The sequence below is a fragment of the Clarias gariepinus genome, chromosome 19, assembly GCF_024256425.1.
Source record: "Clarias gariepinus isolate MV-2021 ecotype Netherlands chromosome 19, CGAR_prim_01v2, whole genome shotgun sequence".
Lineage (NCBI taxonomy): Eukaryota > Metazoa > Chordata > Actinopteri > Siluriformes > Clariidae > Clarias > Clarias gariepinus.
Genome location: NC_071118.1, coordinates 28128107 through 28155885, shown reverse-complemented (window position 1 = coordinate 28155885; position 27779 = coordinate 28128107). Strand labels below are relative to the sequence as shown.

The following is a 27779-nucleotide window of genomic DNA, read 5'->3' as shown; positions in this document are numbered from 1 at the left end:
TCTATTCAAGTGAAACGTTGATCTCAGTAAAGGAAACAGGAAGCTGTAAATAAAGAGAACTCATACCTGATGCTACTTTATAAAACACTGACTTAAATCCTTATTAGCTTTTAATAAAACATTGCGTACTGTATATAGATGCGTCCTCGAGAGAAATCTAAGCGAATCCTCCAATTATCCCCGCGTCTCAGACAAATCGGAGTTTAACGAGGTACAAGTCTAGCTTTTATGTTTCGTCAGGATGAAGCACGTTCGCCTCGACTTCTCTCAGGTGCCTTTTTCTAAATCTGCAGCTCTCCGTGCATGATGAATGAAGCTCTAAAAACGGCGCCAAGGCTGATGATGGGTCTGAGGCGGGAGCAGCTGCAAACCTGCTGACTGCAGCGTGAACGCTATACGAACAAAACAGGTGCCTAATAAGGTCGCGTGTTGGGGAATGTGGGAAATGTGTGTCACGACTGCTATTTCAGCCCATAGCCCAGGCTGTTGCACGAGATGCGTTCACACACACCGTGTGCAAAAGTGGCACAGATCCACTCTTTCTCTTTTGTTTTTCCTCATTCATTCCTTATGAGTGTGAGAGATTTTTTTAATGACTGTGCGTTGGGTTGGATTCGAGGTGAAATCTGAAACGTATCTAGCATGGTACAGAGGTCCAAGTATTCCAGGTGAATGAAACACCACAGGTAAAGAGATCAGATGACAGAAATACACACGCGCTCATGTTTACAGTACACGCACCAACATGGCGACTTTATCCGCTCGGATGAGGAAGATACTTGAAGATGAAGAAATAACCATCAACAACATAAAATGACTCCACTTCTGAATCTCTGAACTTTGTGAAGAGGTGCAGGTTGACGTCATCGGCGCTTAATAACGGTCGGAGTTTTTCCCGAATCGTAATTGAGGCTCTTGAGATCAGCTCTTCGCCCGCCCAGTGATGGCGTGATTTGAAGAGGCGTCCTCCGTCTCTCCAGCTTTTCCTCTGAGCAATCACGCAATCTCTCGGCGATCAGATGAAGGGCTTCACCTCCTCCTCTAACTCGGAGCAGGGAGTCAGAGAAACTGATTACAGCCGTCACTTTGAGCCGCGATCGCTAGACCACAGCGCGGAGATTTATCAAAACACAGGAACGTGAGACGCCCCAACTAATCAAATCCCGCAGCGAGAGACAGAGAGAGACGACGCGTAGCAACACGCTGTCCCTGTTCACACCGACTCATCATTTCACCTGTGGAACTCGACTCGTTGGTTTCATTGAATTGTTTGTGGTTGTTTTTTGTCCATCATAAAGTTTAAACATTAGGTAATTTTTTTTTAATGTTCATTTGGAAGTAACAAGAAACCAAACTTATCTGCGTATTAATCAAAACAGAACCGTGTGAACCGTAAGATCTGAAAACTGGGCAAAAATTTTGAGGTCTGTGTAGTTTTCAGTAACAGTTTAAGCCAGAATAATGTTATGATTGTTTTATGATTATTATATCGGCCTTGCAGACTGTGGCCTTTATATCTGCTACGATTAGTTCTTGGAGATGTTTTATCGATTTTCACGATGTGGGTGTGGCTTCCTTGTTTCTCAGTTTTGGAAAAGTGGGTGTGGTTATTGTACTTATCAGTTTTAGTAAAGTGGGTGTGGCCTCTTAATTTTTGTTAAGTGAGTGTGGCTTCCATATATGTTCCATAAATTGGCTTCCATATATGTGGTAATGTGGGTGTGACTTCTGCATCTGTTTTACTGGAAGTGGGTGTGTCCTTTGTATCTGTTATGATTAGAGAAGTGGATGTGGCCTCTGTTAGGTTTCATAAAGTGGGTGTGGCTTCTCTTTCTGCTAGGTTTGTGAAGTGGGTGTGGCCTCAGTAGCTGTTTGGTCTTGACAAGTGAGAGTGGCCTATGCAAGGGTTTTTGTCAAAAGGCTGTGGCCTCTGCCAGGTTTAATAAAGTGGGTGTGGCCCCGTAACTGTTCACAAGCGAGGAAGCCAGGTTTAGTGGAGTTGGTGTGGCTTCGTAAAAAGGGCGTGGTTTCTGTATTGCTGAGTGAAGTGGGCATGGTCTCTGTATTTTTGAGGGAATTGGGTGTGGCCTCTGTATCTTTGTTTAGTGAAGTGGGTGTGGCCTCTGTATCTCTGTTTAGTGAAGTGGGTGTGGCTTCTGTATATCTGTTTAGTGAAGTGGGTGTGGTCTCTCTCTATGTCTGTTTAGTAAAAGGGGTAAAGCCTCTATATCTTTGTTTAGTGAAGTGGGTGTGGCCTCTGTATCTCTGTTTAGTGAAGTGGGTGTGGTCTCTGTATCTCTTTAGTGAAATGGGTGTGGTCTCATGAATGAGTGTGATCTTTGCATATCTGTTTAGTGAAGTGGGTGTGGCCTCTGCATCTCTGTTTAGTGAAATGAGTGTGCTCTCATGAAGTGGGTGTGGCCTATGTATCTATTTTTAGTGGTGGTTGTTGTCTCTATCTCTGTTTAGTAAAGTGGGTGTGACCCCTATATCTTTGTTTAGTGAAATGGGCGTGACCTCTGTACCTGTTTAGTAAAGTAGGTGTGGCCTCTGTATTTGTTTAGTGAAGTGGGTGTGGCCTCTGTATCTGTTTAGTGAAGTGGGAGTGGTCTCTGTATCTCTAGTGAAATGGGTGTGGTCTCATGATTGAGTGGGACGTCTGCATGTTTAGTGAAGTGGGTGTGGCCTCAATCTTTTTTTAGTATAGTGGGTGTGGCCTCTGCATCTGTTTAGTGAAATGGGTGTGGTCTCGTGAAGTGGGTGTGGCCTATGTATAGCTCTTTAGTAAAGTGGGTGTGGCCTCCATCTTTGTTTAGTGAAGTGGGTGTGGTCTCTATCTCTGTTTAGTAAAGTGGGTGTGGCCTCTATCTTTGTTTAGTGAAGTGGGCGTGGTCTCTGGATCTCTGTTTAGTGAAATGGGTGTGGACTCTGTATCTTTGTTTAGTGAAGTGGGTGTGGCCTCTGTATCTGTCAGGTTTAGTGAAAAAATATATTAAATGATAAATATGATTAAAAACCAGTGACGAAGTGATAGAGCAGCTCTAAATCAGTTTATTATTCAGTCTGTGTATTTTTATATACTTAAGAACAATGCATATAGGTCTGAAGTGCAAACATCTCACTGAGCACAACCAACGTCTCGCTCTTGTTACAAAACAAACCGAATAAATTAGCATTAATGTAAACCACAACACACACAGTAGTAACTGCAGTCTCAGTAAGGAAGCAGAGGAGAATCTGCTTCCACCGAATTTCGGTCCGATCGCGCTCGCCGTCACGCGATAGCGATCAGGACCCAGAGCTGAGCCGGATGCGTGGCTGATACACACATCTTCCTGAAGGAGGGAAAAAAACAAAAACATTCACAGCACGCTATGACTTTCCACACTTATTCACAAACCGAGTAGAAATAAAACAACCCACAGTCCACCCAGGGCTCTGGGATGGAGGTGCAGTACACTATTTGGCAAATAAAAATCCGAGTGCATAATGTGCATGGTGTTTTGCGAGTATTACATTCAAGAGAAAATTAACTGAGGAGCGTTTATCCGAGTCTCAGTGCGTCCGCAGTGACTTACAGCACGTTATCAATATATATGTAATAAACTTATGAACCTGACCGATGCCTCGTTAGTGTTTTCCCAAGTTCGAATCGTTTAAAACCTTTTTAATGCTTTTAGTGGCAGATATTTTGTACCGCCTTTTTTTTTTTATTTAAGAAGCAGTTTGTAATTTTGAGAGAAAGAAAAAATGTTAAAATGGACGTGCTTTTCACGTCATCTCAACTAAAATGAAACGTCATGTATTTTTCTTTTTAAAGAAGCCGTATGTTTTTCTGAATCTGAAAAATGCAAACAGATAAACCACTCTTGGATAACAAACCTATCCAAATCCACTGCATGACAATATCGTGTGAGCAAGTCTTTAAAACACGTTTCAATTTTACAAACTGCCTCTAAGTTTGAAGAGAAGCTTGAACACCTCAATATCCATCAATAAGTGGCAGATGACTTTGCGTGTTCCCGGCCTGCACCGCTGTAAGAGTGAGAGATTTCCGTATTATATAACCTGAGGAACTCTTTTTTTAAAAAAGCACTGACCAGGCCGAGCTGGTTTAGTGCTTTTCTTTCCTCCTTGTGTAACAGAGTGCACATGATGAGAACGTCGCGTCAGTATTCGGTGTCGGAGCCGTCCGCCGGTTCCGTGTTGCGGGACAGCATGTAGTTGTCCATGTCTATGGAGGGGCAGTTGTGTATGGAGTAGCGCAGACGCTCAGCGAGCACGGCCTGGCTGCTGTAGGGAGGAAGACGCAACTGGAAAAAACACGTCTGTGCCGTGGGGAGACCGTTCATGGGCTGCAGAGGGGAAAAAATAACAAGAGCAGTTCAGATAAAGTATAAATCCGTCAAGAGGATCCTAGTCGCCCCCAATGAGGCTTAATCTGTGTTTAAAAAGAAAAACCCAAAAAAACCTAAAGATGGCTCAGGAACGCTTCTAATCCCTAACAAGTTTTAATGTGAATCCAGAACACAGTTTAACTTCAAAAAATTCCAAATCTAGTTTGGGATTATTTTCGGATTATGAGTTTTTGAGTTAACGACTAATTTGGGTTTATATTTGTGCTTTAGTACTGTAGGTTTCCTAAACTTGGATTAATCTATCTAGTTTTGTAAAATTAGATTAAACATATTTGAGGGTTAGAACACAGAATAAGCCTCGTGTGGGATTAGTAAAACTAATTAGGTATATTTAACCTAAGTGTGGATTCGTACTGTACAGCATCCTGGTACTCATATTAAGTTCAGTTAGTGTGAAAAGGTATAAGCTTTCTGAATTCACATTATGTCTAATTAGGGATTAGTAGTTTACAGAATTTAAAGATTCTAGATTACAGATTTATTCGATAATAATATTTTTTAGACCCATATTAGAGTTTTTGAAACTTTCTTTAATTTTAGAAAACTTCAGTTCGGAGTTACATCATGAAGAGTTTAAGATTAGTGGTTTAAACGTTAGCTGGATTTTTGGACTCACATTAAAGTTAGTTGGGAATTAGTAGCTTTCTTGCACTATGAATATTCTTATTTTGTGGTTAGTTTGTTTATTTTCTGATCTTCAGGAGATCACAGGTGGAAAATTAAAGTCTTAATTTAACAAAACGACGTACTAACCCTTACTAACCCCCCTCATGTGATCTAAACAACCCAGCTTCCTCACCCGGTCCACTTTGATGATCTGGAACTTTTGCGCGATGTCGGCCGGGTTTGACGGCAGCCTGGAGCGTCCGGACACGAAGCGCAGGAACAGCACCCGCTCCTCGTTGGTGAACTCCTCCAGGCTTTGCCAGAGCCAGAGGATCAGCTGGTGGTTAGCAGTGATGTCGCGGTAGCGCACCACCTTCTTGAGCATCTCCACAGAGACCTCGGGCAGGCCGCAGACGAGCTGCTCCAACTGACGAGCCGTGAGCAGGGAGAGCAACGGCACGGGGATGATTGACGACATGCCCTCCCTCACAGCGGAAACCTAATGACACACACACACACACACACACACACACACAGAGTCAGTATTACAGACACACACACATGAGTAAATATTAGCTTTATCGCTCAGAGCTGATGAGTGTGTGTTAGAGAAGTGCCAAGCTGTTTATTCCTCTCCTTCCTGATGTAAAACGTTACCTGTCTGTCCATTTCGTGTAGCCGAAACTCCAGCGCTCGCTCCACGTACTCCGCCCTGTTGGAGAAGGTCAGAGGGAGGTTGTGGCCCCCGGGAACCACCGGCACCAGCTTCCCGTCTGCACTGTGGGCCACGAACGAGCCCAGGGGAATCATCTACAGAGAAGAAACCACCACGGTTACTTTTAAACTCTCGCTCATGTGCTGTAGGGGAGTAGGATTTGAAAGGGAATTATTTAACATGAGGTAATGATGAAATGAAACGCTTGTGAAGGAGTAGTGTGATGTCTCACAAGACTCACTAAAAGCTACAAAAAGTCTGTCTCTCGTCTCGTGTCACGTCACAGACTGGGTAAGCGATGAGCGCTGTGTGGCGTGAGCGTGTGTGTGTTTTTTAACGTATTTCTAGGAGAACATGTCGGTTCGTGACTCCATGTTGTCACGTGTTCCTGCTTCGAGTTGATTTACAGAAGCTACGCTGAACAGCAGCGCGGAGAAGCAGAGTGTCGTTCCTCTCATTAAACCGCCTGCTGTCGCGCAGCGCGAGCGGATTAGTAAACGTTTAACGTAATGAGTTTCACAGGCGAAGCTCTGAGACATCAGAATATGGCAAGTTTTATTCCAGTTATAAGGTCACAAGGTTTAAAACAACAACAACAAAAAAATGTGTTCACTTTTTTAGCGTGTAAGTAATAAAGTATAAAACATGTTAACTGGATACACACGGCTCATCTCCATTTTTATGATATAAATCCTGCACTACGTGTACGTCATGATCATGTTCATGCTCCGGCTGAGCGCTGAAAGGCCCTGGAGTGTCTCACCACGGTGAAGTTGTCCTCGTTGATGCTGCTGTGGTCAGGGTTCAGGATGTCCTGGAGCGAGCGGTGCGTCAGGAGGTCCACTTCCTCCAGGTCGGCTCCGCCCAGGGGGATGGAGCACAGCTGTTTCCACACCCACGGAGCCAGGTGCAGGTCCAGAGGCTTCTTGGTGCGGACGGCCACGGCCATCAGGATGCCCAGGAAACGGAACTGCAGCATGTGTTCATCGGAGACAGCCGCTGGGTTCAGGAGGAACCTGAGAGAGAGGGAGGGAGAGAGAGAGAGAGACACACACACACACACACACACACACACACACACACTCGCGCTTTAGGAGAGCACCCTCCTCAATCACAGATGCGTAGAAACAATATGGGGTTATTCACAGATGCACAAAATCAGGAGAAAGGAAATGACCCACGGGCCAATCACAGACGCATAATAAAGGACACAAACCAAAAAAGGGGAAAAAACTTCGATAGACACACACACACAAAAAGGACAGAGGTGAACAAACCAAGAAAAAACAAAAAGGACACACAAACAGAAAAAAGGGAAAAAAGGACAGATGCACAAACAAAAAAAGGACACTAGCGGGCAAACCAAAAAAGGAACGAAAAGAACACAGGTGCACAAAAAAAGGACACAGGCAAACAAAACTTCAAAAAGGACGCAGGCGCACACAAAAAAAGGACACACACAAAAAAGGACACAGCCAAACAAAACAAAAAAACAAAAAAAAGGACAGAGGCGGACAAACAACAAAAAGGACACAGGCAGACAAAACAACAAAAAGGACACAGACGCACAAAAAAAGGACACAGGCAAACAAAACTTCAAAAAGGACGCAGGCGCACACAAAAAAAGGACACACACAAAAAGGACACAGCCAAACAAAACAAAAAAACAAAAAAAAGGACAGAGGCGGACAAACAACAAAAAGGACACAGGCAGACAAAACAACAAAAAGGACACAGACGCACAAAAAAAGGACACAGGCAAACAAAACTTCAAAAAGGACGCAGGCGCACACAAAAAAAGGACACACACAAAAAGGACACAGCCAAACAAAACAAAAAAACAAAAAAAAGGACAGAGGCGGACAAACCTCAAAAAGGACACAGGCAGACAAAACAACAAAAAGAACACAGGCACACAAAAAAAAAGACACAGACGCACACAAAAAAAGGACACAGGCAGACAAACAAAAAAACAAAAACAAAAGGACACAGGCGCAAAAAAGGGGAAAAAGGACACAGGTGGAAGTTCTAAAGAACAACAAAAAGAACACACACACAAACAAAAAAACTAAACAAATACACAAACTAAAGAGTAAAATAGGACGGGGGACACAAAAACCCTTAAAAAGGGACACACAAAACAAAGAATGAGGAAAAAGACAGACAACCAAAAAAAAAAAAAAAAAACCAGAACAGAAAATCTACCTAAACAGAGGTGTGTATGTATGTGTGTGTGTGTGTGTGTGTGTGTGTGTGTGTGTGTGTGTGTGTGTGTGTGCGCGTTACCTATCTGTGTTACTGCCCACGTCTGCAACACTGTTGGGAGTGCGAATGAGTAAATCCACCACCCCGGACTGTAACTCCTGAGACAGAGAGACAATCATGTAAAAAAAAAATGCTGTTTAAGGACTCGCGCCGATCGAGTAAAACAATCAACAGCGGGGCGCTGTGAGGGGGCGGAGCGTTCGTGTTCCCGTTCGTGTTCCTGCTCAGTAGTGTTTTATTCCTCTAACACCACAGCAACATACTGATGATTAGATAATATATTTTATCTTGTATATTTAAAAAAATCTTTTTCATCTTTTTTCTTGTCTGTGTTGTGGGCGTGGTGATGGTGAAAAGTCACCTGACACATCTCGGTGACTGTGTCGTCGAACACTCCGCCCGCGTCGTCGGCTCCTTCCCCAACCAGCTTCACCTTCCAGGCTCGGGAGGGCAGACGCAGCTCCGTCGGGTTCACGTTCACCACCTGCTTCGCTATCTGCACGAAAATAGGCTTACTGGAGCGCCCCCTGTGGACAGAGTGAGAGAACACGAGAGATTACAAACAGTTAAAAAAAAAAAAAAAAAAAATGTTTGGGGTCTGATATCAGGACAAGTGATTTTATTATTCTTAAAAAAATATTATTAAAATATTTATATATAAAAAAAATACTAATAAGATTTTACAATAATTACAAATTGTTTTATTTAATCCAATTCTATTTTGTTTTTTCCGAGTCTTAACATATAAAGGACTAAAAATCTGTCTCTCTCTTAGTGTTTGATCACTGATGGGACGAAAGCACCCGGAGCACGTGTGTGTGTGTGTGTGTGCGCGTGTGTACCTGCTGGAGATTCTCTTGACGGTGATCTGCGGCCCGTAGGTCTTGCCCTGGGTCATGGTGCGGCCGATGGAGCGCACCAGCGGCAGGGTGTTCACTTTGGGTGAGAGCAGGCCCCGGATGTGACCGTGCACGATGGCGGCCGTGCCCGAGCTGTAGCGCGAGGACGAGACCTAGATGCGGAGAGCAGCAGTGTTACTCACACCCACCGTTCATAGAAAAAGAGCAAACAGCGTGCGTACCCTGGGGTTTAAAAGTTGAAATAAATTTAATTTTACTGAAAACAAAAGAGAGAACAAAAACAGCATCACAGTGTGTACAGTATCTCCTGCAGGAGGGAAAGTCTGGGAGGAATCCAGCTGAGAATTTTAAAAAACAACAGGAATCAAGCTGAACCAGAAAACGTTCTGGAAAGTAACTAAAACTCCATCAAGGCTGGTTTTATAAATACAAATTGTAGAAAAAAAAGCAGTAGAAATCTGTCCTTTAGAGCTTTGTGTAAAAGTATTATTTTCTTTAGAATTTCTTTAAATAATTACCTACACAATGAATATTCTCGAAACCAGAAGCACTACCAGAGATTATATTTATGCAAATGTATGCAAAGTGCAAGAAAAAAAAAAAATCACATGATCTTCATCTTCCAATCTGCCGTCCTGGGTGAACTTGACTTAAAAAGTGTTCTGGGCCAGTTTACGTCTCTTATGTGCAGAATCTCTTAATGTTTGCTAGCGTCTGTTTCAACTCTGTGAACCGGGTTTCTGAATTAATTATTAGAATGTGCACTAGTCATGTGACTAAGCAATTAGATGTTATAACAAGCCCTAATCACATGACTAAGCACTTTAATATTATAACTAGCATTGGTCACGTGACTAAGCTCTTAAATATTTTAACAAGACCTATTCACGTGACTTAGCACTTAGATGTTATAACGAGCCCTAATCACATGACTAGGCACTTAGATTTATAATGAATCCCAGTCACATGACTAAACACTTAAATACTATAAACGAGCCCTAGTCACATGATTAAGCACTTAGATTTTATAATGAGACCTGATCATGTGACTGATCATTTAAATATTTTAACGAGCCCTAATCATGTAACCAGGCACTTAAATATTTTAACGAGCCCTAGTCACATGACTAAACACTTAAATACTATAAACGAGCCCTAGTCACATGATTAAGCACTTAGATTTTATAATGAGACCTGATCATGTGACTGATCATTTAAATATTTTAACGAGCCCTAATCATGTAACCAGGCACTTAAATATTTTAACGAGCCCTAGTCACATGACTAAGCACTTAAATGTTATAACGAGCCCTGGTCACATGAACATTAAAAAGACTTCGCAAGCAAATTATTTTTGCTGAACAAATATTTTGATAACCTTTTAAATATTCGCCCGTTAAAATTACTTACATTTACTGTAATTATTTGAGGGTAAAAAATGTTTTTTTTTAAAATTATTTTTAGGGTAGATCAACATTTTAATGTATCATCCTTTTATCAGATGTTTGATCTCTTTAGTGTGTTCTACCTGTGTATTGTGTGTGTGTGTGTGTGTGTGTGTGTGTGTGTGTGTGTGAGACACACCTGATTGCGAGTGTCCAGGTTGAGCAGTCTCCAGGACTTGTACATGAGATCGGAGAAGTGATGAAGGACACGCAGCCGGGCGCTGAGCTCATCAGGAGAGCAGTCCTTCAGGGTGTTGTACTGCGGAGGAACGCTCTGAGGCAACCCGAGCTGGAGTCCTGCTGAGCCTGCACACACACACACACACACAAACACACACACACACACACACACACACACAAACATAAGAAAAAGTGTATGTGTAAGAAAAGAATGTGTAATCTGTACACACAATCATGAGAGCAAGCAAAAAATCTGAGCATTTACACACCTGTACCACACCTCTCTAAGATTTTAATTAAGATTCTATTAAGGACGTGTGTGTGTGTGTTTGTGTGTGTGTGTGTGTACCTGAGGGCGGTGTTGTCCATGCAGAACTGTGGCATCGACCAGCAGAGATCTGTTTGATGTTTTTGCCCTGCAGAGCCGTGACCAGGGTCGGCTCCTTCACTGGACTCGAGTGACCGAGGCCCAGCTATATATAAACACACACACACACACACAAATACAGATATATTGTGATATAAAAGTTTGTATTAATTTGTTCCACACTTCACTTTGAATATATGGAGAAAAAAGATAGACAAGAAACTAGAGATGGGAGAAAAATGTATTAATTTATTAATCGTGATTCTTTTGTGATGGTGATTTACGTATCGCCACACTGACTCCAAAGTCGATTTTTTTTAATTAACTATTTTTAAAATTTTCATAGAGATGAACCGGTCGATATAACCGTGATGTGAACGATTCTGTATGGAGCGCAGAAGCTTCTGAGCGGCGCAACAGAAACGCATTTGTACGGCGTCATTTTGTCAAAAATCTCGTTTTAAAGCCTCCCATCTGCCTTTTTCTCCAAAATCAGTGAGCAAATTAGTCTTAAAAACGCTCATTAGACACACTTACATTGGTCTCAAAACACCACGAGTGTAATTAGGTGAAAATCGCATCCGTAAGAAGTCACATGTGCCCGCGTGCTTGTATCCGTTCAACCTGTGAGCTCAATGTGAAGTTGTGTTCTGAGAGTTCGGAGATGTTTGAGCCGGTAAAACATCAGTTTCTTTGTAATCCTACAGGTGGCGCACTCTGAACTATTTACACATTTTCATCCAATGTGGTAGGAGTGAATTATTTGCAAAGTTTGTTTAGAAATAATAATTATGGCGGATAAAAGAGATAAGCGCTGCTTAAGTTTTACATTTAATTTAACTTGAAGTTAAATGTTAAAGTCTTGTATTTGATGTTAGTTCATACTGTTTAAAGAATTAACTACATTTCATTACTCATTCAACTTTTAAAAGGTTTAAAATTGTAACAAAATTAGAGAAAAATGTAATATCAAATTGGGATATTTATAAAATCATGATACTTACTGTATAGAATCGCAATTTAAATGGAATCGGCACCGAGGTATCGTGATATCATCGTATCGGGAGGAGAGTGCTGATTTCCCGCCACTACAAGAGTGATGTCTCTATACATTCAGATACGTGTGTGTGTGTTTACCTGTGCCTCACAGTTGCACCCCCAGGCGTACACGTCCCCGGTGTTGGAGAGAGCGAGGATGTGTTCGCAGCCCACAGCGATGTCCTCAATGAACACTCCCTCCAGAGCGGGAACGACCTGAGGCCGGTTGTGGTTCTTTAGCATGGAGTCTGGAAGCCCGATCAGACGTTCTGAAATCACACACACACACACAAAAGTACTTAAATATTATAACAAGCACTGGTCATGTGACTAAGCACCTAATAATTATAACGAGCAATGGTCATGTGACTAAGCACTTAAATATATAATGAGTACTGGTCATGTGACTAAGCACTTAAAAATTAACAAGCAGTGGTCATGTGACTAAGCATTTAAATATTATAACGAGCACTGGTCATGTGACTAAGCGCTTAAATATAACAAGCAGTGGTCATGTGACTAAGTACTTAAATATATAATGAGCACTGGTCATGTGACTAAGCGCTTAAATTAAAAACTACATGGTTTGGTCAGCTGCAACCATTTTGTAAATCTATTAAAGCATTGTACCTGTGTGTGTGTGTGTGTGTGTGTGTGTGTGTGTGTGTGAGAAAAGTACCTTGCCCGAACGTGTGCACGCGTCCATCGTTGGCCAGCACGACTGAAAAGTGTGTTCCACACCCGACCTTCTTGATGCCTTTATTACACAACATCTCCACTTTCTGCCCAACACACACACACACACACACACACACACACACACACACACACACACACACAGCAGATTCTCTATATCACTATAGCGTAACATTAAACTCAAGCTCTCATTATCTCTTGTGCTGTAGAATAAACTAAACTATAAAATGCTCTTGCTTGTGTCTGCTTCGCAAGAAATGGTTAATTAGCATGAAATAAATCATCCCGATCCTGGAACAGGGCAACTCTGAGTTAATAACCGGCCGGTTTATTAGCGTTATTACGTTAGCCTGATCAGCAGCGATGTTCCTGGGGTGATGAAACCAAATTATTAGCCATACCTGGGGATAGCATTTAACTGTGCAGGGTCCTGTGCCGAGTTTCCCATAATCCCCGTCACCAAACGCCCAGAGAGTCAGGCCGTCCGACGACAGAGCCAGGGTGTGATTAATACCGCACGACACCTGAGCACACAGAAAATAAACTGAATGCTTTATAATAAATGCAAAAAATAACATTATCTCTGGTCAGTCTGTTGTTACTATGGCAACAGTAACGCATTAGCGTCAGTGTATAATCTCTCGTGACCGCCGCGGCTACTCGCCTGTCCGATGTGCTGTCCTTCGAGCGCCGTCACCCTCTCCGGCACCATCTTGTTCGAGGTTGACCTTTGACCCAGGCGCCCCGAATCTCCGCTTCCGAACGTGAAGAGCTTCCCGTCAGCGGTGACCACCGCGGAGTGTTTGAACCCGCACGCCAGCTACACAACAGTTTAACGTGGAAACGTTTTTAAAGTGCTTTTATATACATCTGTGTGTTATTTAAACTATATCACTGCACGTTAAAGAGGACACATGTGCAGGACATGGACGTAGACGCTCTCACCTGCACCACCTCCTCCCCCTGCAGGGCCTCGATCTGTTTGGGTCGTCGCTGGCGCTCGGTGTTGCCGTGACCCAGTTTCCCGTAGTCGCCGTCGCCCCAGCTGAACACCTCGCCCGTCTCGGTCAGAGCCAGAGAATGGCCGTCTGAACCGTACGACGTCACCAGCTGAGTGACGACGTAACCTGGAGGAACGTGTGTGATGTCAGGCTGGCGTTAGAGCTAACCTAGCTTAACTGTCAGTCATTCCAGAGTCACATGCTGATTGGCTCGTCTGGTGTTTTTATCCTAACGGTGTGAGAGAACACCGAGCTCCTGCGCAAACCTGAGGTCTGTAGGTCTGTGTGTATGAGGTGGTTGTGTATGAGGTGTGTGTGTGTGTGTTACCTTGTAGTGCAGAGATGAGTGTAGGTGTGTACAGGTCGTCAGAGTTGCCCTGCCCCAGTCTCCCGTAGCTGCCCTCTCCTACCGCCAACACGGCGCCGCTCGACTGCACCAGGAACGTACAGTTCTGTCCACACACCACCTAACACACACACACACACCACTTTCAGCATGTACACAAATTTCTTTTTAAGTTTTTTCCCCCCCGATTTTTTCCCTAATTTAGTCGTGTCAAATTCCTCCCCGTCTCTAGGGGGCTCCCACATTAAGGCTACTACTACCACTCAGTCGGGAGGGCCGAAGACTGTCACATATCTTCTCTGAACCACATGACGCCAGCCGACGTTCTTTTCGAACCGCTCACTCACGCACCAAGGGGGCGGAGTAACACACTCGGAGGACAGCGCTATCCGCTCCTTCCGCGTGCGCGAGCTCACAGACGCCCCTGATTGGCTGTAGAGCCGTGATTAATGTGGGAGAACTAAGTACTTCTCATCCCTCTCCACTGAGAGAGCTCGGCCAATCAGCTCCCGCTAGACCTCCGGCTGCGAGAGGTTACAACATCACCCGGGAATCGAACCAGCGATCTCCAGATGATAGGGTGAGCACTTTACTACTTTTTTTTTTACGTTTTACGATTTTCTGAAAAAACATTCTCAACCTCTCTTTATCCATCCGTTTAGCTTTTTCTCTCTCTCTATTTAATTTTTGCACCTTACACATTGATGGACGCTGCATCTACACATTCATGCATATTTACACACGCCCCGGACATTTCTATTTAAATTCTATTTGAATTTCCACAACTAAAGTTTTCTATATTTTCTATATTTGTAAGACTACATTTTTTATTTTATATTTTGTTCTTATCTTCTGTAGCTACAGTAAAGTTTTCTACAGGATATTTTATTTCTTACTTTATTCCTTAATTTATTTCTTATTGATAATCCTTTTTTTTCAAGGTGCACAAGCATTTCACAGCATATCGTACTGTATATGACAATACAATTTTAATTTGTCTTTCTCTCTCTATTTTAATCTCCCTTCTGGTCTATTCCTCTATCTCCATCCTTCTCTCCCTCTCTCTCTCTCTTAGTCACTCCGTCGCTATGTCTTTTTCTTAGTCATCTATAGTAGGTTACATATAATTAAACTGTGAACTGGGCGTTTGTACATTGAAGATACTTGCGAAGAAATCATTTGGGGTGAGTAACAACACATCGAGATGTTTTTTGGATTTTTTTTTCTGTCTGTTTGTCCGAAATTTGTTCATTATAAATCATTAGTTAATTTTTAAATTTAACAGATGGCGCCGTACATTTTTTTATATTCGCTTATGAGTGTGCAATTACGTTTTAAAACTGCGTTCTGAAACACAGCTAGTCAGAACATACAGTAAATGTGTGTGTGTGTGTGTGTGTGTGTGTGTGTGTGTGTGTCTTACCTGCTGTGTCTGAGACAGGGACGGGGCGAGGGTGGGAACACAAACGTTGGTTCCGGCTTCGGCGAGCTGCCCGTGTCGTCCATTACCCCAAAGATACACTTCACTCTTCCCACCCTGCTGCCAGTCCTGTATACACACACACACACACACACACACGTGATTCTAATGTTCCTCATATGAGAACTGCACAAGTGTATGTGGACAATACAAGTGGGAGAAATTTTCATGTCCTTATACTGTATAAGGACATTCGGTTCAGAGAAAAATAAATCATCTTATCATTGTTACAACCTAGTCTTCATTGTACCTGATTGTCTTATTCATTCACAAAGCCGTCATAAGGTTCATATCAAGGTCAGAGTACAAGTAGTCCCCAACTTATGAACAAGTTCTGTTCCTGAAGCACGTTTCCAAGTCAGATCTGTTCTTAAGTCTGACAAAGTGAGTCTTATACGCCTTTGACACGAATAGACAGTGTAAAGCATACCAAGCCACTTGACTAAATATCTGTCTCCTTTCACTACACTGCCATCATGTGGCCAAAAACCGAAACCACGCCTAAGGAAATGAGTCTCGCACACTGAGACATCACACAGCGTTGTCTCTGAGCCTTTAAATCGAGAGGGGAATCCTGGATGCCATTTTGTCTCAGAGCTGTTTTCCACTGTTTTGGACTGTAAACTCTGTTTTGTTGAGGATTTTTCAGAAATTAGGATTATTCACCATCAGGACAGCTTTACAGGCCAGCCTTTTTTTCCTGATCGTGCTCCCGAAATGGTTCATTGAAACTAGTGAGGATGTTATAGACGCTCTTTAAACCTTCAGTATGTCACATGCGCATAAAATCAGTACAAAACACTTTATGAAACTTACTGTACTTTTCCTAAGTTGGGAAATAAAACAATCTCATCGAATGTAAAAAAAAAAGAAAAAAAAAAAGGTTTTAACATCTTATGTACTGTAATAACCTCCTGAAATGTCTACAAAGGTGATGAATGGAAGAGAAACTACCAGAAGTTAAAGTAGTGGTCACGGTTTGTCTCTTAACATAGACTCAAAAAAAAAAAAAAAAAACAGAACGAGGGCGTTTGAGAAAAACCAGGTCGCCCTGAATATTTTGATTTTTTTTTGTCAATGGGAACGTGTGCGTGTTGGGTGATGGAGAGCTGCTGGAGAGGTGGCCTTGACGGAGCACACGCTGACGATGATGAATGAGACACACACACACACACACTTACACATCCACACACACACTTACCTCAGGTCTGCTGGTGGCCCACGACATGAGCTGCTCATCCATCATAAAGCTCCACTTACTGTTATCCTGCGAATCGAAAACACCGGACATTAAAGCCATCCTGACACACTTCTACAGTACTTTATCGTTTCTATAGCAACAGCTCATTCATAGGGTTTCAGTAGGAAAGGAGTCTCCAGTGTCAGAGATAAAAATTATGTTTAAAAAGCAGTACACACATTACTCTCCTCCGGCTCTTTCGGTAAGACTCACTCACCAGCGCCCTGGAAATGGACGTGTCTCCGTTCTGTGCGAATTCGGGCACGGTGAACTCCTCGGGGAACGCTGTGCAACGAGCGAAGGCCTCAGCGCTCTTCACAGTGGTGGAGAAGGTGGTAAGCCAGCTCCACTCTGAGTGCGCGGAGGTCACAGCGGGGTCGTGGTGAGGAGGAACAGGCTCCTGGCTCAGGAGCTGATCCAGGTTCAGACCCACGGCCAGGGACGACAGGCTCTGCAGGAAACTGCTGTGGACCAGCTGATCTCCGGCCGTCACGTGACTCTGAGAGAGAAAGAGAGAGAGAGAGAAAAAAATATAAGAAATAAAAACATTACAAACATTAAAATATACAAGTAAACCCTGAACTGCAAACATTTTGGAGCATAATCCAAAACACTTGTATATCGAAGCGAATTTGGAATTATGCTCGTAATCCAAGGTTCCACTGTATAACTTTTTTTTTTTAAAAGATTTTGCTCAACTTGCAAAACACTCGCAATGCAAGGTTCCACTGAAAATTAAAGCCTGAAATGAAGTTTCTGGCATAGAAACGACGAGGGGCGTTCAAGTCAAACCGGGAATTGTGAGGATATTTCTGGCGAATGAAGCCGTAAAAGCGACTGACATTTACAGGAGATGTTTTAAAGGAAGCTGTTAATAACGATCATGGGCGAGGAGGCTCTGAGCTCACTGCAGTCGTCCCCATCAGCATTCAGCACCTGATTGTTGAAAATCTAAGAGACTTGCGGAAGAGAAGCATCTGTGTGTGTGAACTGTAAACACACTCGTTCACCAACACCACTTGCACGTTACAGGAACTCTTCGCCAGAGTTATCGCCAAATCCTCCGTACAGTCCTTACCTTGCTCCAAGACATTTCCACATGTTTGGGGCATTAAAGGAGTTCCTGGCAGGCCGGCGTTTCAGACGTGAAGCAGAGAAAACTGTCCAAGCACTAAGTGAAACCCTGTGATTAGTGCATTAGTGTTGCAGCGGATCATATAGAGAAATAAAGCGAGGCTTTTACTCTCAAAACTGTTCTGTTATTCAACCAAAAATCTCGCCTTGACTTGAACAAATGACGCCTTTTTTCCTTTTTTCGTTCTGTGTGTTTCTCACCCTCTCGTAGTTGTACTGGTCCTGCAGCAGGAGCGGGAGGCGCTCGAGGAAGACGGCCATGCAGGGAGCTCGACTCAAACCCCGGATCCCCTGAGAGCGGAGCACGGTGCGGCACGACGCCAGGACGTGGTTCTGAGAGATCCAGTCAGGACTGCAGCGAATCAGCAACACGTCCTGCCGACCAACAGGAAGATAAATCAGATCAGGTGGATCAAACTCCAACGCATAACACGCCTACTTAGTACGCCTAAAGTCTTACCTTTGACCTCCCAGAGCACACGGCGACGCCTACGGTCGGGATCCAGGTGGTACAGACGACCGAGCCCAAGCCCGTCACTACAGTCTGCAGGACCGAACCATCCTAAAAACACAAGGGAGGGAAATCTTTAAGTGTCCGAGATGTGTGTGTGTGTGTGTGTGTGTGTGTATGTGTGTAGAAGAGATGAAGCAGAAGCTCACCCTCAGAGACCAGACATTAATCAGACCTCCGATTCCTCCTGAAATCAGAGCGAGTCCACTGGGACAGAAGGACAGCGTCTTTATCGCCGTGATGTGTCCACTCAGTCTGAACAGACACTTAGCACTGCCTCTCTGTACACACACACACACACACACACACACATTATTTTATTAAAATCACAACTGATTTCATGCTAAAGATAGTATGACTCTAAATATGATGAATGCACACACACACACACACACACACACACACACACAGACACAGACACACACACCTGCAAAGAGGCAAATGCACATGCTGAGACAAATACACCACAGCACACACACACCCTAACATAACATACACACACACTCAGTCACAGTGAATTAAAACACTCATGAACACGACCCACAAACATGAACACCACCTGACACACATGCACACAAAATGTGCTGACACACACACACACACACACGCACACACACACACACGTGCACCTGCATTAAAACACATGCTTTATTTTGATTTTAATCAGCACTGATAAAAAAAAGTACAATAATCTGAATGTACAGAAGCACACAGTGTCTTTAGATGTGATACACACACACACACACACACACACACGCAGTCATCCAGCCAAAGGAATGAAATGGATCGATAAGGAAATAAAAAGTGCTGAGAGTGGAGTCGGTGCCCGAGGCGAGTCAGGAGATTCGCTCTGACCTTGCCCACGCCGCTCCTGTCCTGCCCACTGGAGGCACTGAGGAAATGAGGCACTGACACGCTACTGCCCCCTTGTGGAACGCTCCAGACGTACAGGAGGCCATTTTGGCATCCGCTGAGGAGAGAGAGAGACAAAGATGGTTATTTATTATTTATTGTGTTAAAAATTACGAGCACAGCGACGACACGCTCAGGGTTTTATATCACACACGTTTAACACGTATTCTTACATAAAACACTTTTTTTTTTATTATTCCCAGCCAGGTTCTCCCCGTGTTTGGTGGGTTTCCTCCGCATACTCCGGTTTCCTCTCCCATAAGTCAAAGACATGCAGGTTAGGCTAACTGGCATTCCTGAATTGCCCGTAGTGTGTGTGTATGTGTGTGTGTGTGTGTGTGTGCCCTGAGATGGATTGGAACCTGTCCAGGGTGTACCCTGCCTCATGCCCTAAGTGTCCTGGGATAGGCTCCGCCCCCGCGACACTGAATACAGGATAAAGCGGTATACAGTAGAAGATGAGTGAGTAAGTAAATTTAAATAAATTTTTACATTAAACAGGAACCAGACTGATTTGGGAACGCAATCACTCATGACCATACACACACACACACACACACACACACACACACACACACATCATTAACATCTTAAACATCCTTAATGTGCACTACATTAACATCAGACACATCATTTACTGTCACATGGTTTAATTATAAATACATAACCCTCTCAATCTGCCTTAATTCACAATAATCTTTCATCTTGTAAAACATCAAAGATCGGCTGAATTCTGGATTCTGATTGATCTCACGTCGCGCATTACTGTTTAACATTACCGTGGTTTGTAACGTGAAAAGCTTTCTGTAAGGAAACATTTACGGAGGGAGGCTCCCGTGTCGGCGCGTCGTGACGGTTACACTTACGCGGCCATCATGAGGCGCGGGTTTGTCCCGTGTCCCGGGAGAGGACACCACTCCGCGGCGTTGACCGAGCCCGTGTGGTAGAGCGAGTGCAAAACGAGCCACGCCGCCCCCGAGCGACCCCAGATCTTCACCACCTCCGAGCGACACACCGACAGCAGCAGGTGACCCGTGGGGTCCCACCTCAGGGCGTTCACACTCTCCTGAGGAACAGAGCACAAGGTTAAATGTGACGACAGGAGAATAGAGGGGTGTAAATAACGTGTGTGTGCACACCTGGAAAGCTGTGAGTAGTATGGGCTGCTCCGTGTCGTAGCTCTGAGCCGATCCCAGCAGGATTTTCCCGTCGGGGTAGCCAACTGCAAAGAGTCTATCAGCACTGAACCACGCCACACACCGAGGAGCTGAGAGACAGAGAGACAGAGAGAGAGACAAGAAGAGACAAACAATGATGGAGAGACATATAGTACAGATACAAGGAAAGGGAAGAGAGTGAGAACGTGAAACAGAAAAAAGAGTGAATAAAAAACAGAACATGAGCAGAGAGAGAGAATCAAAGAGCGATAGACAGGAAGAGACAGAGAATGAAGGAGAGACATACAGTACAGATAAAAGGGAAGGTAAGAAAGTCAGAAAGTGAGAGATGAAAGAGTGAAAGGGAAAAAACAACAGAACATAAGCAGAAAGGCAGAGAGAAAAAGAGAGAGAGAGAGACAGGACGAAGATGGAAAGGCATTAAAGGACATAAGCAAAGGGAAGAGAGTAAAAGAAAAAAACAGAAAGAGAGAGAGAGAGAGAATAACAGATGCAAAAACAGAGAAATTGAGAGAGAGAGAGAGAGAGAGAATGATACATTGAGGAAAAGACAGAAAGAAAGAAAAAAGAGAAATAGAGAGACATTGAGAGAATGATAATTAAAAGAAAGAAAGAGCAATGAAAGAGACGAGAAAGATACAGATAGAAGGAGAGGGGAAACGAGAAAGAAAACGTAAAAGAAGAGAGAAGGGCAAAAAGATAAATTTAGAGAGAGAGAGAAAAAAAGTAAGAGATTCAGTAGGAGAGGAAAAAGAAGTGCAAAAGAGTAACAAACAGAGAGAGAGGCGGTAACAGAGGGAATAAAAGAGGCAAGCAGAACGGGAAAGACAGGAGGAAGAGAAGAAACAACAGATGGAGGACATTACATCATACTTTTATGTAAATAGTGTTCAGAGGAACAATCGAATTCATTATATAAAGAATAAAACCCTCGGTCTCAGCGTGGGGACGCGGTGACGGAGTCACAGACTCGTCGAGTGTTTGTTCCTCGCCTCACCTTCGCTCCTGTGGCAGTGCGGCAGCGGCGTGCTCTCCACCCGCACGCCGTCTCCACCTTCCTCCGTCACCTCCATCCAGCAGAGGGAGCCGTTGAGGTGTCCCACCAGCAGGCTGTCTGTACCTGCGCTGCTGAAGGACGGGTTCTGAGCCCAGGCCATGGCTGTTACCCACGACACCTGAGTCTCCACATGAACCCGGGAGCCTGGGACGGAAACACACCGGGTCACGATATGTTTGTGTGTGTGTCTGTGTACGTGTACGTGCACGTGTTTCTTACCACGGACGACACAGATGTAGACGTGTTTGCTCTGGAAGGTGGCCAGCAGCGTTCCTCGTGCGCTCCACATGACGGGAGAGAGCAGGTGAGTTCCTACAGAGGCTTCAGAGCCAGGGGGGGCCTCGCTATACACACACACACACACACACACACACACACAAAAGAAAACAAATCTAACAGTGTAATACATGTACAGGTCCAAACACATGCACGTGTGTGTGTGTGAGAGAGCATTACCTGCCACAGGTGTGTGTGTACAGCAGGTCAGCCGTATTATGCGAGACGTCCCACAGACACACCGTCCCGTCCTGTGAGCTCGTAGCCAGTAGTCCTTGATCTCCGTTCCAGGTGCAGCTTGTTACCTGTAAGCATTAAACATAACTATATATGAATAAAAAGTGATAAAAACACGTTTTCCTGCGTGTTCAGACAGCGATGGTGCGGGCGAGGCGCGGGCGGGGTGCCGTACCCTGCTCTGGTGACCCTCCAGCTTGCTGAGCGGACACTGTCTCAGGTCCCCGGCCGTGTCGCTGTAGCTCTGCGGTCTGATGGAGCCGTCTCGCTCGGACGCCGCCAGCGCCTGCACCAGCTGCTGAGCCGCCCACTGCCGGTGCCCGCTGTTCAGACGGGCGGAGAGGGCGCACGCCGCCAGAGCGTTCGCCAGCTCCAGGGATCCCACGCGTACACTGGCCTGAGTGAGACCCGGGCCCGGGGTCAGGGGGCTGCCCGACTCTAAGGACGCGAGGAAACAAACACCAGTCAGTTTATAACATAAGTGGAAGTTTTGAGTGTTATTACAGACACGGTTGCCAGATTATTTCCCCTAAATATACCAGACTGATTATGGGGAAAATAATCTGGCAACTGTGTCTGTAATAACAGTGCCAGATTGTTATTACAGTTATTTTTTTATTTATAAAAGTAAAAAATATATATATATTTTAAGTATTTTATTTATTTCTAGAAAAAAGCCTTACTACAGAATTACCTAGAAAACATACTTTCAAAAATAATATAAACTATGTCTAAAAACAGAAGTAATAAACTTTGTTTGATTTATTGTAACTACAATAAGAAATAGTGGATACATTTAACTAGATCAAAGATTTGTTCACTCTCTAAAATATGTCCTTTTTTGCTGTATGTTACATTAATAACTCTGTATAAATCCTACAAGCATCTAACGTCATATTTCACAAAAATTTCAGACACAAAAAAGGGTTACTGTCAGTAAAATTTATACTGACGGAGATGTAAAATACCTGGCAACCTGAAAGCAGACAGGAGTCTTCAGTGTGTGGATTGAAAGAATGCAATACTAAAGATGTTTCCAAGGCAACCTATACATTCTTATTAATTGATATGACTGAACTCATCCTTTATTAAAGGGAAACTATTTCAGACCTTCTGCCCTGCTGAGAGGCCGACTCGACTCGACTCAATTCCATCATTTAATCGCTTCATTTGTGTTTGTTACTCTGATTATTCTGTAGAAATCCTACACATATTCAAGCACTCTTTCTAAAAACTAGAATCTCGGATGGACACGTGAACAGAAAAACGAAAACGTAAACAAAAGCAGCTTGGAGACAAACTAAGAGATCTTCTGAGCAGACGTAAGCGTCCGTCCTGCCTTAACAGATGAAACACTACTTCTTTTTGGGGGGGGGATTTTTCCCAGATTTTCTCCCTAATATAGTCGTGTCCTCCCCGTCACTAGGGGGCTCCGTCACTAGGGGGTCTTCACCTTTAGTCTCGTTAGACTCGGCTCTCTCCGCGCCGTACCGATATCGAACCCGTTTCTCGGTCAGGAGCGCCACCAGGCTCTGCGTAACCAGGAAGTTGGGGAACGCGAGCTCTCTGGAGTCCCGCACCACGCCCAGATGCCCCCTCTGCTGGGGGTCGCAGATGGCACCGAGGTTCACGCCTGTAGCAGCCGCCATTAGGTCCTATAGATGTAAACAAGAGCGGCGTGATCATGTGATCAGGATGACCTCTGCAGGTGAGACTGATCGACCGATGTGTTTACCTGAGTACAGATGTCCACTAGCTCCCTGTACGCCGCGGGGCTGTGAGACACCAGACCGCCGATAGCGGAACTGAGGAATGAAAGGAAGGCGGAGCTTGAGCTGACGCTTGCTGAGCCGCGCACCCTGTCCTGTTGGTCCACCTGGACACGCCCACCCGCGGCCAAACACATGAGGCGCACCAGGATTCGGATATCGGCCAAACCCAGAGCCTCTAATCCGCTGGACTGACTGCACACGGAAGTGCTGAGACACACACACACACACATATTGGGCATTAGGCATCATCAGAGAATCTCACACACACACAAAGTGTAGGGGAGTGTCTTACATAGACGCGGTTTGGGACAGGGCCGTGAGCACCATGCTGTACCCCAGCAGGACCTGCGCTGTAGAAGTGACTCGCCGTAAAGCCTCCAGTCTCTGCTGAGCCTCCGTCAGAGACACGGCCTGTTCACCGAGAGAGAGTAACGCCACTGCGGGCTTCAGCTCCGTACTCGTCACACCTACACAAACACACACACACACACACACACACACACATTACGGTACATTACATACACACTAACCTATTAAAACTCTAGCTTAAGTAAGCAGCTCTTAACACACTACTGCATTCTCGATCCTGACTGCTTAAAAGTCAGACTTTTTTTTTATAGAATGATAAACTGTTTGATGTTTATACTTTACAACTAATGCATTGTAAAGTCTCATAATAGAACAAACTGTACAACCCACAACAAATAATAATAATAATAATAATAATAATAATAACTACATTTCTGTTTAATTTTAGGTTTAAGTGGTTGATCGATAAATTACTGATTATGATGAAATTATAGCTTAAAGTATTCTCAGTGTGTGTGTTACCTTGGCCCTGCGAGTGTGTGTGTGCCGTGCTGAGGGCTCCGAGCGGATCGGGTTCTGTAAACGGGATCGGTTCTGGAATCAGTTTTTTCTCACTGAGTCCCAGCGGCCTCAAGAGCACGCCGAAATCCTCCAAACCGGTCAGACGCTCCGGGTCCGAGCTGTCCTGCTGCTCCCACTCATCTGATGAACACACACACACACACACACACACACACACACACAATGTTTATATATCCCATAGATACTGATTTTATCTTTGTCATAAAAAATCTAAACTATAAATGAGAGTTTACGTACCATCAGACGTGCTGTCCAAACGGCCGATCAGATCAGACGCCATTCCCCTCGATCTAAACAGGAATAAAAAGTATTTTAATATTTAGATAGAAATGTATTTATCCAGTCTTTTTTCACATTAAGTTCAGCCATGTATTTATTAAACGAGTCACTTTAAATTATATTACTTTAAGTTCCTAAAAAATCAGCCATTAAACATCAACAAAGGCTTACTACACTATTAAATTAATATATTTATTTATATACAGTCAATCAGTTTATTTATCAGATTGTGGGTTTAGATTGGAATTTACTCTTTGTGTAAAGTTTTTAGATCAGACTAAACTTTTTAAAAACTCATTGTGAAGTTTTAGATCAGATAAACCTCTCAATTTTAAAGTTTAGATTTAATGAACCTCTTAGTGTGAAACTCCCAAAAGCTTTAAACCAGTTTAAACTCCTCAGTGTAAAGCTTTAAACCAGTTTAAACCCCTCAGTGTAAAGCTTTAAACCAGTTTAAACCCCTCAGTGTAAAGCTTTAAACCAGTTTAAACCCCTTAGTGTAAAGCTTTAAACCAGTTTAAACCCCTCAGTGTAAAGCTTTAAACCAGTTTAAAGCCCTCAGTGTAAAGCTTTAAACCAGTTTAAACCCCTCAGTGTAAAGCTTTAAACCAGTTTAAACCCCTTAGTGTAAAGCTTTAAACCAGTTTAAACCCCTCAGTGTAAAGCTTTAAACCAGTTTAAACCCCTCAGTGTAAAGCTTTAAACCAGTTTAAACCCCTTAGTGTAAAGCTTTAAACCAGTTTAAACCCCTTAGTGTAAAGCTTTAAACCAGTTTAAACCCCTCAGTGTAAAGCTTTAAACCAGTTTAAACACCTCAGTGTAAAGCTTTAAACCAGTTTAAACCCCTCAGTGTAAAGCTTTAAACCAGTTTAAACACCTCAGTGTAAAGCTTTAAACCAGTTTAAACACCTCAGTGTAAAGCTTTAAACCCCTCAGTGTAAAGCTTTTAACCAGTTTAAACCCCTCAGTGTAAAGCTTTAAACCAGTTTAAACCCCTCAGTGTAAAGCTTTAAACCAGTTTAAACACCTCAGTGTAAAGCTTTAAACCAGTTTAAACCCCTCAGTGTAAAGCTTTAAACCAGTTTAAACACCTCAGTGTAAAGCTTTAAACCAGTTTAAACACCTCAGTGTAAAGCTTTAAACCCCTCAGTGTAAAGCTTTTAACCAGTTTAAACCCCTCAGTGTAAAGCTTTAAACCAGTTTAAACCCCTCAGTGTAAAGCTTTAAACCAGTTTAAACCCCTCAGTGTAAAGCTTTAAACCAGTTTAAACCCCTCAGTGTAAAGCTTTAAACCAGTCTAAACCGCTGATGTAAAGTTTAAGATCAGATCAGACTATCTGATGTGGAGATGTTGATGTTTTCACCCGTGGTGGTGATGCTCCATGGCTCTCAGGTTGGCACTGAGGTACTTTTCCCTGCAGCTGGAGCACAGCAGGTAGTACGGACTCCCCGAGCCGCACTCTCCCCCGAACCAGCCGTCCACGTAGGCGCCGTTACTGCGGTAACCACGGCGACCGGCGCTCTGCCCGCAGCCCGGGTGGTGCCTCTTCATGTGGGCGTTAAAGTGCAGCGTCAGAGTGTTACACAGCTCACACTCTACCATCTCACGGGGCTCGGTGTGCTCCTCGACTTCCTGAGAGAGACAGAGACAGAATGAGGACATAAAATAAGAAAAGATACATAAAAGCACAGCTTAGAAATGCTCTTGCAGTAACAAATGAATGAACAAACGAGTGTGTGTGTGTGTTTGTGTGCAGACGTTCTCTCTGCACCTCCACCATCCAGAGCGTGTCCCTCTCTGAGGCAATGAAGTCCGGAGTGAGCAGTTCCTCATACGGTTCCTCCTGGTACGGTTCGTCCATGTAGCCCAGCTCCGCCTCCTCCTCTGCTGAAAACGGGTGTGTGTCCGCTCGCTCCGGCCAATCGCACACCGAGTCTGAAGGACGAACCACACGGAACGTTATAATTAGTTAAGAACTGCAAGAGGACGACAGAGGACGAAGGTGGCACACGGTGATTTGGAGAACAATCCAGCACCTGATCTCCTGAAGGAAGCGCGATGACCCGAGCGCTGTCTCCGTGCCGGAGGAGGCCGGTTCCGTGTCAGATGGACGTCCAGGAAGTTCTCTCTCTCCACCAGATCCAGGCCGGCTAACACACTGTGTGCACACACACACATTTAGGGAATACATACTAATGCAATGACTAGCTCTAGTGAGAAAGTTTGTGTGTGTGTGTGTGTGAATATATGTGAGTGCATACACACCTCTCGCTGGGTTCTCCAAGCACCGTCGGAGATTCCGGACACTGTACGGTCTCAGGTCCGTCTGAGGACGGTGTGTGTGCGGCATCGGACGCTGATACACTCTCTCCTCGCTGCTGCTCTTCGGGTAGAGGATTCTCCAGCATCCAGCTCGCCAGGAGCTCGACCGTGGCCGAGTCCACCTCACCCGTGACCCCTGAGGAAGGGGTCAAAGGTCAGTACAGGATTTTTAGCCACGACTGATTTCTCATGCAACAAAGTTTAAGCCACAATTCAAACGGTTTCATTTTGTTAAGCGGAGCCAAGGCTGGATTTGACCCACAGGTTGCCATTTTGCTTTAAAATAAATTTTTTAATGAAATTAAAAAAAAATCAAAAATAAGAAAAAATTTAAAGTCAAAATAAGAAATTTTTTTTTTAAAAAAGAAACAACCTGCAGCTTCCATAGCTCTGTAGATGTGTCTGACAGAAAAGCCCATTTCTAGCAAACGAACAGGAACGAACATTGCGGGTGGATCTGAAAAAAAAAGAGGAATAAATAAAAAACATTGATAATGGCACAACTTAAACCTTTATTAAAAACCTAATTAATAAACAATCTAAATTTAGTAT

General features: G+C 44.0%; 1 protein-coding gene across 10 annotated transcripts in view; it reads right to left on the bottom strand.

Annotated features, from left to right (window-relative positions):
• Positions 1 to 4070: 4070 nt before the first annotated feature.
• Positions 4071 to 27779, bottom strand: part of LOC128507289 (probable E3 ubiquitin-protein ligase HERC1) — a 70888-nt gene continuing 47179 nt past the window's right edge. For all 10 annotated transcript variants that reach the window (XM_053478039.1, XM_053478047.1, XM_053478038.1 and 7 more), the window contains exons 43-80: positions 27601 to 27684; positions 27171 to 27363; positions 26942 to 27063; positions 26677 to 26840; positions 26269 to 26537; positions 24863 to 24915; positions 24566 to 24745; positions 24027 to 24201; positions 23698 to 23941; positions 23416 to 23617; positions 22138 to 22400; positions 21906 to 22030; positions 21669 to 21793; positions 21390 to 21593; positions 20354 to 20481; positions 20081 to 20280; positions 19158 to 19272; positions 18452 to 18583; positions 18252 to 18353; positions 17993 to 18166; positions 16875 to 17156; positions 16619 to 16684; positions 15361 to 15486; positions 13920 to 14058; positions 13536 to 13717; positions 13255 to 13410; positions 12992 to 13114; positions 12574 to 12676; positions 11994 to 12163; positions 10839 to 10962; positions 10449 to 10615; positions 8847 to 9016; positions 8366 to 8531; positions 8026 to 8102; positions 6503 to 6755; positions 5682 to 5834; positions 5218 to 5523; positions 4071 to 4355 (exon numbers count right to left, since the gene is read on the bottom strand). In XM_053478039.1, the coding sequence (XP_053334014.1) occupies positions 4170 to 4355; positions 5218 to 5523; positions 5682 to 5834; positions 6503 to 6755; positions 8026 to 8102; positions 8366 to 8531; positions 8847 to 9016; positions 10449 to 10615; positions 10839 to 10962; positions 11994 to 12163; positions 12574 to 12676; positions 12992 to 13114; positions 13255 to 13410; positions 13536 to 13717; positions 13920 to 14058; positions 15361 to 15486; positions 16619 to 16684; positions 16875 to 17156; positions 17993 to 18166; positions 18252 to 18353; positions 18452 to 18583; positions 19158 to 19272; positions 20081 to 20280; positions 20354 to 20481; positions 21390 to 21593; positions 21669 to 21793; positions 21906 to 22030; positions 22138 to 22400; positions 23416 to 23617; positions 23698 to 23941; positions 24027 to 24201; positions 24566 to 24745; positions 24863 to 24915; positions 26269 to 26537; positions 26677 to 26840; positions 26942 to 27063; positions 27171 to 27363; positions 27601 to 27684 (6203 nt within the window). In that variant the 3' untranslated portion in view covers positions 4071 to 4169. The remainder of the gene's footprint in view (positions 4356 to 5217; positions 5524 to 5681; positions 5835 to 6502; positions 6756 to 8025; positions 8103 to 8365; positions 8532 to 8846; positions 9017 to 10448; positions 10616 to 10838; positions 10963 to 11993; positions 12164 to 12573; positions 12677 to 12991; positions 13115 to 13254; positions 13411 to 13535; positions 13718 to 13919; positions 14059 to 15360; positions 15487 to 16618; positions 16685 to 16874; positions 17157 to 17992; positions 18167 to 18251; positions 18354 to 18451; positions 18584 to 19157; positions 19273 to 20080; positions 20281 to 20353; positions 20482 to 21389; positions 21594 to 21668; positions 21794 to 21905; positions 22031 to 22137; positions 22401 to 23415; positions 23618 to 23697; positions 23942 to 24026; positions 24202 to 24565; positions 24746 to 24862; positions 24916 to 26268; positions 26538 to 26676; positions 26841 to 26941; positions 27064 to 27170; positions 27364 to 27600; positions 27685 to 27779) is intronic.